The sequence below is a fragment of the Bactrocera latifrons genome, unplaced genomic scaffold (assembly GCF_001853355.1).
Source record: "Bactrocera latifrons isolate USDA-ARS-PBARC rearing strain unplaced genomic scaffold, ASM185335v1 scaffold_164, whole genome shotgun sequence".
NCBI classification, from domain to species: domain Eukaryota; kingdom Metazoa; phylum Arthropoda; class Insecta; order Diptera; family Tephritidae; genus Bactrocera; species Bactrocera latifrons.
In genome coordinates this window covers 498,127-512,992 of record NW_017535119.1, presented here as the reverse complement: position 1 = coordinate 512,992, position 14,866 = coordinate 498,127, and the positions used below count along the sequence as shown (strand labels likewise).

General features: G+C 36.9%; 1 protein-coding gene across 2 annotated transcripts in view; it reads left to right on the top strand.

Annotated features, from left to right (window-relative positions):
• The first annotated feature begins 13,300 nt into the window (after nucleotides 1-13,300).
• The window catches only part of LOC108966564, a 2,245-nt gene continuing 679 nt past the window's right edge, over nucleotides 13,301-14,866 (top strand). Inside the window, exons 1-8 of one of the 2 annotated variants that reach the window (XM_018929550.1) lie at nucleotides 13,301-13,381; nucleotides 13,473-13,666; nucleotides 13,741-13,800; nucleotides 13,857-13,925; nucleotides 13,984-14,037; nucleotides 14,104-14,178; nucleotides 14,249-14,326; nucleotides 14,451-14,545. In XM_018929550.1, the coding sequence (XP_018785095.1) occupies nucleotides 13,514-13,666; nucleotides 13,741-13,800; nucleotides 13,857-13,925; nucleotides 13,984-14,037; nucleotides 14,104-14,178; nucleotides 14,249-14,326; nucleotides 14,451-14,522 (561 nt within the window). In that variant the 5' untranslated portion in view covers nucleotides 13,301-13,381; nucleotides 13,473-13,513 and the 3' untranslated portion in view covers nucleotides 14,523-14,545. The remainder of the gene's footprint in view (nucleotides 13,382-13,472; nucleotides 13,667-13,740; nucleotides 13,801-13,856; nucleotides 13,926-13,983; nucleotides 14,038-14,103; nucleotides 14,179-14,248; nucleotides 14,327-14,450; nucleotides 14,546-14,866) is intronic. The other variant, XM_018929551.1, reaches the window with a different exon arrangement.

Below are 14,866 nucleotides of genomic sequence, written 5' to 3'. Positions count from 1 at the left end.
TTTTGATGACTCATGCCCAGCTCTTGACCGATGCTACGGCTGCTACTATGCCGGTCTCTTTCAACCAATTCAGAGATTTTATCGCAATTTTCGACGACAGGCCTTCCGGAGCGTGGCGCAAATTCGACCACCTCTACACCAGAACGAAAACGTTGAAACCATCGTTGTGCGGTGGAAATGGAAACTGTATCGGGTCCATAAACTGCACAAATTTTATTGGCGGCTTGAGATGTATTTTTGCCTTTATCGTAGTAGTACTGTAAAATATGCCGTATATGCGACGCTATAACTCACGAATGACTTAAAAGAAACGAAAATCAATCAAACACGTGTTAGCGCGTGAAATGAGCTTTCCAAAAAGGTATATATAGCATGACCCGATGCGCCGAATAAAACTAGAACTACGCGCTCTCAGCGCCAACTAGCGAAAATACCGCAAGACTTTTTCGATAACCAATATCATACGAGATACACGTGGCGGCATTGAAATATTTAGGAGAATCAAAAGAGAGGAATTACGCTAGCTAGTTAACATTGTCCGGATGGGTGAGAGCACTACCGCTTCGAAAATATACCATTCAGTGCCCGCTAGTGGAAATAGAGGAAGAGTAAAACTTTCACTCCGTACGAGAGATCAGATGGAGAAAAACTTGGTTCCACTACGTATCTCCACTTAGAGCTTTTAGTTATTTTGAACATTTGTACGACATCTGGGCTTAGTTACTATATGATTTGAGGCATTGTTACACTATACAATGAACGCTAGAGAGAAAATTCATAAAGCATTAGTAAATTGTTACAAATATACTATTCATTATATCTATTAGGGGGCGGGGTTACGATCTCTTCTGAGATTATTTTGAATCCCAAAATGCACTCCTTGGGGAAAGTTAAGTAACATGGCATGATTTGCGACGCAGTGGCAATTTTTAGTTTAGCGGTTATTGTAGGCGTGTCAAAACCCACTTTAAATATTTTTAAGCCCAATTTGTGTGTAAACGTTACACTGTGCGGCAACAACAAAAGCACAAAAACTAGCATTTTTTACGCCGAACTCCTCAGTTACCACTGGCGCGCAAATCTTGCAACACCGAGCGAATGATGTAATCGGCTTGCGTATTGTGTAAACGCAGCGCACGCAAAATGCATGAAAAGTTATGGAAAAAGTTTCGTTGCCGCTACTCGCAACACGATTCGCTATATCTTCCTCCTTTATTTTATTTTTTTTGGCGAAATATTTGCGCGCTCTTCAAATGGCATCTCTCTTGCAATAGTTTTGCACTGCTGTGCGTGTATTTGTCAGTTTTCTGTCATGCCACAAGCCACATGCCGCACCGATTTTGGCACAGCAAGACGCAGTTTGCCGGAATTTGTCTTATTCTTTTCAGCTGTCAAACTATCTCGCTCGCTCTCAATGACTTGCTGCATTGCGCTTTTGCTCTCGCTCATCTCGCATTTGCTTACTTTGGCAATTTGCCTTGACAAAGTCATGACAACTTGTGTGAAAATTTTCTTGAAACAATAATTACATCAGCACGAAAAGACAATTCCCGGATATTACCACACTATGTGGCACGTTTATGTGTCCATGTTTCTGCGTGCGTGTGTAAATGTGCGCAAACAGTTAGGCAAACGTAGTCAAACAAATTGTCAAAGTGTATGAATAAGTTTTGCTGCAAATGCTAAGAGCGTTTGCATGGAGTTGGTGGCGGCAGCAGCTCATAAATGCGTTGCATGGCAGCCAAAATGCAAGTTAAATGCTGTGGCAACCACTTAAGTCCTTTGCAGCCGCGCACACACAAATACATGAAAATGTATATGCTTCTATGTGGAGTGGGCTGCGCACTCGAAAATATTAGTTGCATAAATTCGGCATGCCACTTGCTGAAATGTGCGAAATTTATTAGGCAGGAAACCGTATGTGGCTTATTTACTTTGCAAGCACTACTTCAAAATGCCTGCCAGGGGTTGCCAACAAATAAACAAGGCGCAGCACACACAAATTGACAGCTCGGACTGACAGTGAGTGAAATAATCAGTTTATTGTTTTTGTAACAACAATTTACTTACATGTAAGCATGAAATAGTTTTGGGTGCATGCATGTTTATTACACTGGGAAAAAAAATTTATAGAAAAAGTAATGTTATAGAAAAGAATATGCGAAAAACGTTAAGTTTGGCTAGATCCACGATAAAATACCTTTTTCAGGTGCATTTATTAAAAAATAAGAGGTCGCTCTTTGTCTCAATTTTATTCGTTCAGCTTGTATGAGAGCTATAGCTTTGACCGGTAAGTAGTAGGTGTGATTTTCTTCCGCCGCGACTGTACTTCAGGCGTATGCGCACCGACTGGATTCAGTACAGGGAATTCCTAGCTAACGAACGAGTCAGTTGTCTCCGAGCATCTGGAGAGTCAGGACAAACATTTTCTGCGACGTGTTTCTGTGAGTGGTGAAGGCCTAAAGTACGCGATTAAATTCTGTGTGAAGCTCGGTAAATCCGCGGCAGACACGTTTGGTAAGATTAAGAAACTTACCCAGATGTTGCTTTAGCGGGAAGTGGTGTGTTTCGATAGCACCAGGCCTTTTTGGACGAACGGGAAGAGGTCCCTGATTAAGACCGGAAGAATGAGCGAATCCAAAGTGAAAACGATGCTAATTGTCTTTGACCTTGACAAACCGTTAACGCCAAGTTTTACGTGGAAGTCCCCAAGTGACTCAAATGAAGCGTCCACCGGATCCGAGAAGACAACGCAGCCGATTGGAAGTTGCATCAAGACAACGCCCGGCTCACTCTCCCTTTCTTCTGAACAATTACCTAACCAAGGCCGGCATCAAAAAGCTTAATGATTTCATTAAGTTATATTGTTTAATAAACATGTAATCCATAAAAGGACTTGAGTTGGATCGGTCTGTTTGTACAACATCTACTATAGTAGTCCGAAATTAGCAGCTGCTTTGAGTGAAAATAACATGCGCATAATTTCAGACCGATATCTCGAAAACTATTATCCCTTTCGGTTTAAAATTGAATAAATAAACATTTAATAAATATGGCAAGTCTTGATAATTCTTCAAACTATACAAAAAACCTTTCGCTTTCTTGTATTGTGACTATGAAAACCACACTGTCATCTTAAAATATTTGAGAAATATTCATCTCCCTTGGAAAGTACATGATATTTTTTCAAACAATTTAACGACTCATATTTACTTCGAGTCTCTATGATAGGATCTATTCATGAAAATATATTGCAAAGCCTCTCCATTACTCAAAACTCTAGAATCTCTCCCGAGCTTTTTTGGATAAATCTCTCAATTTTTGACTGAATCCTTATTTACTGTAGAAATATCTTTATAGACCTATGACTTCGTACTCGAACGACTTTTACACAACAACCCTAAGCTTATTTCCGAGCCATTGAGTTACACATATTCAAGTGCCCTATCATTTATTCCTTAAAGCTCGCATCAAGTTTGTCTTTTCCTTACATCTTAAGCTATAAACCTTTACATCTCCAATTCATTTTATCTACAAACAATTAAGTTCTTATATATAACCAGTAACTCACAATAACCAAATTCTTCGTTTCATTTACTTATTTTACTGTTATATCTAAATACACTTCCGTTCAGTGGCGGCAGCATCAAGTCTTAGAAAATATCTGAAGTGTGTTATTCGCTACCCAACTCGTTAAACGTTGAAGTCTCTTGCACTCTTTTAGAAAAATATTCTCCGAAATTACTAAACTCTAATAAACAAATAGGTTCTTGTTGATATGGTGCATTTGTTTATGAAATCTAAAGAAATGCTTTCATCTATAGGAAGTTCTCCTATGTCATATGTTCACTTACCTTAGTTTAAGGTGTCACAATGGATGGGTCCACTTAGGTTCTGCATGAAAGAGAATTGACGACGTAAAAGCCTTATTAGATTGATTGCCTTATCAGATTGCTTAAAGTGCTAATTTAGGTTCATTTACCATACGAAAATTATTTATATTCGAACAATAATCAAGTTGGAACTAGAATGCAACTTTTATAAACGATATGGATAGGCTTTTCTGCTATATGACTAACAAATACTTTTCGCATGATATCAAGCGATGCTGATTAAGTTCTAGCTAGTATGCCGCCTATTGATATCCAGGAAGACAAATTGGATCGGGATTTTACCAGCTTTCAGACCTGTCCGTAGACATAAAAAAGAGGAGAGAGCCTAAAGCATCATAATGTGACAGCGACGGTGGCAAACATCTACCAAACGACGGGGGATCTACGTGGATAGATAAACAATATGAGGACATAGACTTAAACCTAACCCATAAACTGAGTGGATATGGATGCTATCACTTCCGATGCCATCGCGATCTTAATACGTACTCTCCGTCGTGTACAGAGTGCAGAGAGGACTCTGAGCACGTGGTTTTTCAATGATATACTGGATTGTCAAAAAAGTCTTGCGGTATTTTTATTGAATTTTGAATTGTTCATAAAATTTTGTTTGATGACTCATGCCCAGTTCCTGACCGATGCCACGGATGCTACTATGCCGGTCTCTTTCGACCAATTCAGCAATTTTATCGACAGGCCTTGCGGAGCGTGGCGCATCTTCGACCACCTCTACACCAGAACGAAAACGTTGAAACCATCGTTGTGCGGTGGAAATGGAAACTGTAYCGGGTCCATAAACTKCACAAATTTTATTGGCGGCTTGAGATGCATTTTTGCCTTTATCGTAGTAGTACTGTAAAATATGCCGTATTTTCTCTTTATTTTGCTCCATGTTTGCGACGCTATAACTCACGAACGACTTAAAAGAAACGACAATTAATCAAACTCGTGTTAGCGCGTGAAATGAGCTTTCCAAAAAGGTATATATAGCATGACCCGATGCTACGAATAAAACTAGAACTACGCGCTCTCAGCGCCAACTTGCGAAAATACCGCAAGACTTTTTTGACAACCTAATATGTCATTCCAGTCGTAACACACTGTCAACAACTGATGAGAACTGATCAACAGAAAGGGCTTCGTCTTCCATGAGGACAACGCTAGACCACACACATCTGTGATGACTCGGCCCTGATCTTGCACTATCGGACCACTATTTGTTTCGGTCAATGCAGAACTCCCTTAATGGAGTAAACTTGGCTGCAAGGGAGGATTGTAATATCTCCAGCGGAAAAATTGGAAAACGTGTTCGACCAAAATGCGTAATGAGAAAAGATTTAAAGCCTTTCTCTCTCAATTGAAGTAATACTCATTTTAGCAGAGATATGAATTGGAATAGGTTAGCTTCTTCATACCATAAAAAAGGCGAGTATGTACTAAATTAATAATTAACTTGGCTGTTCCGAAATCCTATTATTTCCTTTTGCTTATATTTTTCTTCTGTCTCTCTCTCTGTACATTGCACTGCCTTCTCTTCTTTTTACCCCGTCTACTTGCATTAAAATCCAACGAAATTTCATTTCTTGCAGTGTATTCTCGTTTGTGCTAAATATGCATGTTATACCCATATACCTATGTATATAGATATACATACATATGTGCTGGTGCTCACAAAAACTCATCAGCATATTTTAACCCGTTTACTAACTTCTTTCATTCTTAGGAGCACACATATATTTTCATATACATATGTATATATATATATGGGTGTGTAAATCGGTAAAAATCTTAACCCGACACACTGCTGCGATCGTATTTGATTAGTCAAAAGCTTGTTAAGAAAATTCGTATGCTTTAATTTGCATATAGTGTTGAGCAATTTGTAAAATTCTCAGCTAACAAGCGCCGCACATTCCCGCTTTCTCCAACAACTACCATAGTTAACAGTGTAAGGTTGTAAGAAAGACACTAAGAAACTTATCTCTTACAATTTTCTAAATATGCGCAAAACTTGTATAGTTCTTAGGCATTACGTAACGGTTCGTTGGATCAGCAGATTTTTATCCACTCTTTTTATTATTATTATTTTTTTTTTTTTTGTTTTTTTTTTTTTGGTGCTTTGTACGTTTGCTCACTTATAGTTTATGATTTGTATTTGTATGATGATTGTTCGCTTGCGAAAGGAGATTTTCGTACAACAAAATTTATTCTAAGTATTCTATGCTAATGAAAGCCTTTTAGATAAATAAGACGTATGTATAACTAGTCGAAATTAGAATGATGACTATGGTGCTCAAGCGCTCGCTACTAAATTGTAAGGCTGTAAGGCTATAAGGCTTATGTAAGTGACTTTGTGACGCTTGACTTTTGGTTTTTGAAACTATTTCTTTTTGTCTTGGCTTTTAATGCCTTTGAGTGGCATTTTAGTTTGTTGAGATAGTTTGTGGCAGGAAAATTTTTACAGTTTCAGATTTCCATAGACATATGTATAGACTACTATATATGTCTATATACTTTATATGTATATATGTATGAATCCTTGTGGCAGAGCAAACGCAATGTACAATTGTAAATCCAATCAAAACGGTATTTACATTGTCTGTTCTAATAAATGCAAATTGTGTGCGGCGAACTTGCGTAAAGTCTAAGACAAAGTTGGAAATTGAAAAAGTAAATTGGCTTTCATTTTATGCCAGAAATGAAACTTTGATAAATTCTCCGCAATATAAATGCCATTAACAATTGCTGGCATGAGCCCGCATCTCACTTCGCAAATTATTAAGAAATAATATATTTTTTCAGCATTTCAAATAGTTTTTTTTTTTTTTTTTTTTGTTTTCTTTTTTTTCACTTACATTTCCATGCAATTATTCAAATGTCATTTTTCGAAAATACATTTTATGCAACAAAATCACAGGAAATGCACAAAATGTTAATTGAAATTTCACTAAACACATTTTAATTCGATTTAAATGTGATTTATTTGCGTTCAAAAATTTCGTGTCATTTTAAAAGCGCATTATTTGGTAAGTGAATTATTTTAAATTGCGCCACTAAATAATTAAAAGCGCAATTAAGCGTAAATTTACAATTTAGTGCTGCCAGATGAGCGAGAAAATATTTAACGGCGAACTTTTGTTTGTGCAAATTTTTTAATTAATTTAAAATAGTTTGCGTAATTGCATTACAATTTATAAAAAAAACAAAAAAATATATACCAAAAAACAGTAATGTGGCGCTAAATTTGGTTGCAGCCGAATATTTTATAGCCAGACAATTTTTAAGCAGCAAAGCAGCCAAAAATATTATTAGATATTTTTAGATTTCAAAATTAAATTAGACTTTGGAACATTTTTTGGATTATTTTCTGGGGGGTGAGAAATTCCAAGTCAGGGTGGGGGTCCGTATAGTAAAACCCTCAAAGGGTTTGGCGTTCGTATGCGTCCACAAAAAAAAAAAAAAAAAAAAAAAAAAAAAAACCATTTCCGAGAATGCTCTTAACATCCTTGCGACAGAAACATCGTACTTGTTAGAACGATGCTTTCCCAACAAGCCTTTTATTACTTCTTTCATTGCTTGCCATGCATTCAATATATATCAATCAAAATATTGTCTTAAAAGAGTTACGTCTTAATACCAAAAACATATTAGGTAAGGTTGGTAGGTAGGTTAGGTAAGGTTAGGATAGGTTAGGTTAGATTTCTGATCTAGAGAGATCGCACGTGAACTGCGATATGTAGGCCTTTTTGAAGCCATAGAAAAGAAGAAACTTCTGTATTCGAACTTATAAATTAGCAAAACGCTTAGCAGCCAGTGCAAATTTGTACACGAGTTTAACTTCCTTTCCCACCAGTTCGGTGGTATGTCTGAAGGTATGAGCACCAAAGTGTTAAGCCTTTACGCATTTCCTTGACGCAAACGCGGGACAGCCAGAAAGAAGTGTTGAGTTGTTTCCATTTCGTCAACTTCCGCACAGCTTCTGCAAATGGCGTCTGGGAAGATTTTTCAGCAAGAAGCCGATATCCTGATAGATGTTCCAGCATCCATACAACAAAGAAAAGGCTGGTATTACTGAGTGCTAAGAGATCACTGAAAATCTTACGATCGATCTTTAGCCAAAAGAATTTTGCGGCAGCGCATGAACTGATAGTAGTCAAGAATTGGCGAAGCTCTTTCGAAGCCCTGCTATCCTGTAGTGGGTGGAACACGTAAAGAAAGGGGAGTACCGACCCGTTTCCATTCTACTGACAGCGGTTCTAGGGTACCTTTTCTTGCTAGCTCGCCAGTCTTATTACAAAGACACTCGATGCTATTGGTAATGAGGTTAGGCACTCCTTTAACAACAGTGAACACACTATTGAGTTCAAGTCTAGTATCGCATCCCTGCTATCTGAGTGGATGGGTGGGTTCTTCTCTGAAGTAGGCTGCATTCCGGAGCAGTAAATCTACTGCTATCATACAACCACGGCTTGGAAAATACTCAGGAAGTCTGAAGGTGGATTTTATAGAGCGCTCCTGATAGAAAATCCCACGACCAACCTGCCCTCCAAGCTTTTACCTATCCGTAAAGATTCTCATTGCACCTCTCCTCCAAAATTAGGCAATCAAGACTTGGTCCTTTTGTATTTTAAAATTTCTCTGAATGTCGGGTTTATGCTAGAAGTGGTCACTCACAAAGAAAATGTAAAGCGTTAAGATTCGCCAAAAGATGTCATGATCTGTTTTGGTAGCTTTAAGTCTATATATAATTTTCGCGGACATATCTAATGTATCTTTAGATTGTTCTTCGTCATATTTTGGCTCTATCTGCTCAGATATATTGCATTTGGTTATTGATTTCCATCTGTTCTAAGCTGTTGCTATTCAAATTGCTTACTCTTTCTTGATCATTCCCAGCGGGCACGGTATTATTTCCGTCTCGGATTCGTTTAGACTGGCTCCTGATTTGGCCAAATCTTTGCTTTGCTCCTATAACCAAAACACATATTATGGACAAGTGAAATTGGCCTAACTTAAAGCCTTTCTGAACTTGTTTACTACGCTGGAATTAATTTTCGGTGACAATAAGGATAGAAATACCACCTGCTTATCTGCGTATATATGGTAGCTTTTTGAATCCTCCATTGCTCGGCCTTTGCATGACTGCGTCTGAAATACTTTTCTCGGAAGTCTTACCATCGGGAAACCAGAAAACAGACGGAGCTATAAAGATGCCCCTTGTATACCGCCGTCCATTCACCGTAGTCCATTTGGATATGTCGATTTAGTTTGATATAGTGTCTTCTTCTTCTGCTAAACCTCTGTTATATTCTGTTCTATTCACGTCTAGACAGTATTCGCACCTGGGAGTCAAAATTGAAATCCATACTTGAGAGAATATAACCTGATATATTTGGACTTATTTTGGGCTGGTTCAGAATATTACTTTGTTCCATGAATGCTCACTCGCTTGAAGAACTTCTGGTTATTTTTCCGTGTCATACTCTTCAGTAGATGTGACAATGGACCGATTACGCCTGTATACCAAATCAACAGCATCAATATATTTGCATCTTTATTCAGGTTATCGGTTGGTCGGAATAATTCAGGAACGACGGATAGAGAGGCTGCCGGAAAGCAGCTTCTCAGATCAACTTAGTTTTGTATAGTCGTGTATCTTTTATGACTTTTAGGTTTACAAAGAACAATTAGGTAGACAGAATCCTTCATTCGATAATGTGTGCAGGTATACAATTTATTAGAAAATAAAATAAAAAATACTCTTCAAATAATTATAAAAGCTATTCTACATTTACAGTTAAATATTTTATTTATTTATTATATACATATGTATAGATCTATGAATGTATGTACATAAATATAAACCTCCACACAAATTCAATTGACTAACCGCTAAAATGTCAATTACAATATGCATTATGTCCATGCAACAGCGGCATGAATGGTAAATTATACAAAAAACAAACATAACAACTGTGAAAAAAATAAAGTGAATTTCCAACAGTTAATTACATACGATTTAATTGTCAATATTAATTACGTGCTAATTTTTAGTAGCAACGTAATGAATGTCATTGCGATTGCAGATACAAAAACAAAAGCACGGAAGATTATTTGTGAAATATATGTGTATATATAACATTATATATGATTCTATATATGTGCGAATTTGAAAACAATTGCTAATAGAGTTACAATAACACAATTAACATATAAATGTTTGAAAATTATCAGAACTTACACAAGCGCACAGTGTTGTGCAAATTAAAAGCAGTTGAATTTTTGTAATTTTTTAGCAATAATACCGCCACTCTTAAATAAAAGTTTACACCCTATTCGATATGGAGCTAAATCGAATCATAGATACTAATTCCATTATGAAAATTAATCTTAAAACATCCAGCGGCTATTTTTTTTTTAGTCTAGTTTCCATATAGCTATCAATAAATTATTACAATAACATAGAGAGTTCATGTATCCGAAATAAAAATATTTAATTCACAAAATTTCATTACCGGTGCTATTATTTTTCACAACAGTATATATTTAAATAATAAAAAAAAATTTTATAATACCATAGAGAATTTATATATTCGAAATAAAAATATTAAATTCACAAAATTTCACTACCGGTGCTATTATTTTGCACAAAAGTATAAATTTATATTATATAATAATAAATTATTACAATATCATATCGAATTTATATAACCGAAATAAAAATATCAAATGCAATAAATTTCACTCTCGCTGCTATTATTTTGCACACCAGTATAAATTTATTGAAAGAGTTTATTTGACCGCTAAAATAATTCGTGATTGATGATTAAGTCGGTTTTGATGTGAATTTAAAAATTCCATTGCGTGCAATAAGGTAAGCTATAATTGTCACTTGTCACTTTGCAGATTTTTAATAAGATAAAATAAGACAGTTATTAAAAGTGAGATACCAGTTAATTTTACGCCTAATATACTTATATAATGCTAGTAGTTATAACAAACTAATTTAGTGAGTTAATGTGCTGTTAATTTGCGAAAATTTCACACAAAAATAGATTTTCTCTCTTTTGACATTCTCTCTCCGTTTCTTACTGCCTAAAACCAAGCCTACGTACCATACCGTACATACCGTACGTACCGATATTTCAAGTTTAAATCAATTTCCAAAAGTTCTTAATAATTCTCTGCCTTACCTACTGTCGATGGTGGCTTCAAATACCTTGCTATAATCTTAAGCAAAGAAATGTGAGTCATACGGCAATACCCAACTTGTATTGTAACTATTGTGGACTGCTAGGAGGGGTAAGCCAACTCGATCCAACCTCTTGTAATGATGAATGATTTGAAGCTTTTATCATTACACGTTGCCTTTAACTGAATACCGACTTTAAGATAGATAGATTCGAATTTTCGGAATGCTCTTTGAACTTTGGTATATTGTTCCCTCTCCTGTTATAACAATACTTGATTACACCCAGTCAATTTAAATCTATTAAGTAAAGACCATGGGGTAATGAATGTAATTGGTTTTCTCAGCGGTTTAATTTTCTCGATAGCCTGACTCCTTTCGTCTTGCGATTACGCGTTAATCCAGGGGTAATCTGGTCTCTCTGTCCTTTGATCATAAAATACCAATTGTCCAATAAAGTAATGCAAATTAAGCTACCTATAATATAAGTGCGTGTCGGAAGACGAAAATACAGCGTTCATTAGAGCGGTGATTAAATTCTGTGTGAAACCCGATAAATCTGCTACAGAGACATTTGATATGATCAAGCAGGCTTACCCAGATGGTGTGTTTCGCGGGCACCGGGTCTTTTCGGAATAAAGAGTAAATCCAAAGTGAAAAGGATGCTCATTCTGTCTTTGTTGACATTAAAGGATACGGTGCCTTTGAATTTGTTCCTCCTGGACAAACCGTCAATGCCAAGTTTTACGTCAAAGTCCTCAAGAGACTCAAACGAAGGGTCCATCGAGTCCGACAGGACATCGCAGCCAATTCGAAGTTGCACCACGACAACGACCCATCCGGCATGCCTACTTGGACCTTTTTTTGTTTCTTTGTCTGAAAAGGTTGATGAAAGTGGATCTAAGCTGCATGCACCTTCCTTGACTCCTTCAATGCTTGGAAATCGCGCTGACAGCGCTGAAGGAGTCAAATTTGAAAGTTTTTAAAGAATTGTAACGATTGTTGCAATCATTTTTTTTTTTTAATCGACTCAATCCTGTTCTGCATCTCTGGTATTTTGAGCTCACTTTCTGGTTTCAAGCCTCTTTTAAATTTTCTGAAAAAAGATAAAGCATGAGTAAACTCCAAGCTCCAAACTGACAACAGCTATAATTCTCTCATTCATTTATTTCCATATGGTTTAGAAATGGGTTCTCTTCTCTCAGGTTATTTTATAGATAGATGGTGGGAAGAAAAGGCATATCAAGACGGAGACCCTATAAAATATTTTTATAAATGATCCACATGCTGAACAGAGTGGATTTAGGCACGTGTCTATCTATTTATACATTTTTGAGCAGGAAATTTTGTACGCTTGCTTACGTGCTTTCCTTGGAAACTGAATATTCGGAATCAAGTTCATGTATGCAAAACTTTTTCCTTATCTTCATTAAATTTTGCATACAGTATATTACCGTCGAAGGCGACGTTCACTCCCCGAAGAAATTCTTTGGATCGGACCGCCATAACATATTGCTGATCGAACTACTAAAGGTTAGGTGCAACTGACCTTAAGGGGTTTCCTTATATTTTCTGAAATATAAATCAAATTGCATGTTAGCGATAGATATCGCTGTGGCAATAAAGCTTTAAAGTACCAAACTTTTAGCACGATTTGGTTCAAACTTAAAAGTTAAATAAGTTAGTTTAAAGAATTGGGGATTTGACAGTAAGATTTTTGTTTGAATTGAAGGAAGTAAAAAGTTGGTTGTTGTTGTTGTAACGGCAGAATTCTGCCGAGTTGAAAGTCCTTGGCCGGATAAATATCCGGGTCCGTTCAGGATTTCGTAGACCCGACTGTCGTGGGAACGGGTAAAAAGTTGGTCACATAAGTTGGTTAAAAGTCTTCTCTTCGATTTCAGTTTACTCTAACTGATTTTCGTAAATTATTTCTACAAATTTTAAATGTAGCAATGAACTTACAATTACTTGAATTACACGATTATGACATTGTGCAAAAAATATTCCATGAAACCTACAATTCGGCCGTGTCATCATGCTATTCATTGCATGCGATTTTCTTGTCGCCTCCTTATCTGTTGAGATTTGATTCGTGCGATTAGAGCAGAGTGTGTGAATTGTGTTGCGTTGCATGCAACGACGACGACRCTCGTTAATATCGAACGACACTATATATTGTGCAGCAGAGCGCACGACTGGTTGCATTCAACAAATCACATTGTAAACGCACTAAACGCTAACGCGGTGAAGACAAAATCGCAATTTCTCCAACACCAAGACAATAATACGCATACGAACCGTAAGTTGCAATAAGGGTTTCGTATGAGTTTTTAATATTTCACATTTGCCTGCCATTTTATGTGATTACTTGTTTTTGTTATTTTTTTTAGAAGATTCTTCCTCAAACTGTGAAGTTTTTATTGTTGCAACAATGAAAGCATTCGCGAATTTGTGCATTGCCATCGCAGTGATTTCAATTATTGCTCGCCTCGATGGCGCGGAAGGACATGCCAAGCGTGGCGGCGCGCGCGGCTTCCGGCAGGACGATGTACCGGAGAATGTTCCGCAGGAATTCAACTCGAGGGTATGTGGTTAGAAATTATATGGAAATTGTTTTCTTTTTTTATTCAAACTATATTTGTTTTTCTCTTGCTGTAGTTAAGACGCGCTGCAGCAGACGAAGTACCACAGGATGCGCCGCAGGGACTCAGAGCGCGTGTGAGTACTTGTAATATGATTATATATCCGTAACTCTCTCAAATATTGATTTTTAGTATCGTCGTGCTGCTGAAAGGTCACCGAATGACGCACCTGGAGAAGTGCCACAGGAGTTTAACCCCAGGGTAGGTGGTTACAAATATTATGGAAATTAAAAATTTCTACATAGAGCTCTACTTTTAGGCACGTCGCGCCGCTAAGGAAGGTGTACCCGAGGATGCGCCACAGGGTCTCAGGGTACGAAAGTGTAGATTTCGTAACTTCCAGAAAATTTTTGTAATATTATCAATTACTCCTTTCTAGTTCCGTCGCTCTGCCCAAAATTCTCTGGATGATGCACCTGGTGATGTACCACAGGAGCTGGGCCACCATGATAGGGTAAATACTTTTTGTGGGTGCAAGAAAAATGTTTCGAATAATTATCATTTGTTGCTCTCTAACATTGCAGTTCCGTCGCTCTCCTAAAAAAATGCCTGATGAAGTACCTGAAGACGCACCGCAAGGTCTAAACCACCTAAGTGCCCGAGTAAGTAGCTATATATAAATTTTGAATGTGACTATTTAATGTATAAATACTTTTTTTTGTTTTTGAGATGTCATATAGATTCTAATTCTAAAAACATTCTCTTATAACCAAAATTTTATTATAGCGACGTCGCTCGCCACAAATGCCTATTCCGGACGGTATGCCAATGCCACCGATGCCACCATTTCCACAGTAAACCATTTTGAAGTCTTTTCGAAGGTAAGACAAATGCAGGGTGTCTCAAAATGAATGAAAGGATTAAAGTGATTTGAAACATTGTGATGAAAAAAAAATATTGCCTACATTTAGGCGCAATAACATAAGGCATATCCAAGAAGCTCTGAAAAAATCGCTGAAACTACTTGGGTTTAAGTGATTCTGTCGTCGTTTAAAATATTGTGTTGAAAAATGTTGGCTACATTTACGAGCCATATTTATTTTATTATAATATATCGGGTGATTTTTTTGAGGTTAGGATTTTCATGCATTAGTATTTGACAGATCACGTGGGATATCAGACATGGTGTCAAAGAGAAAGAT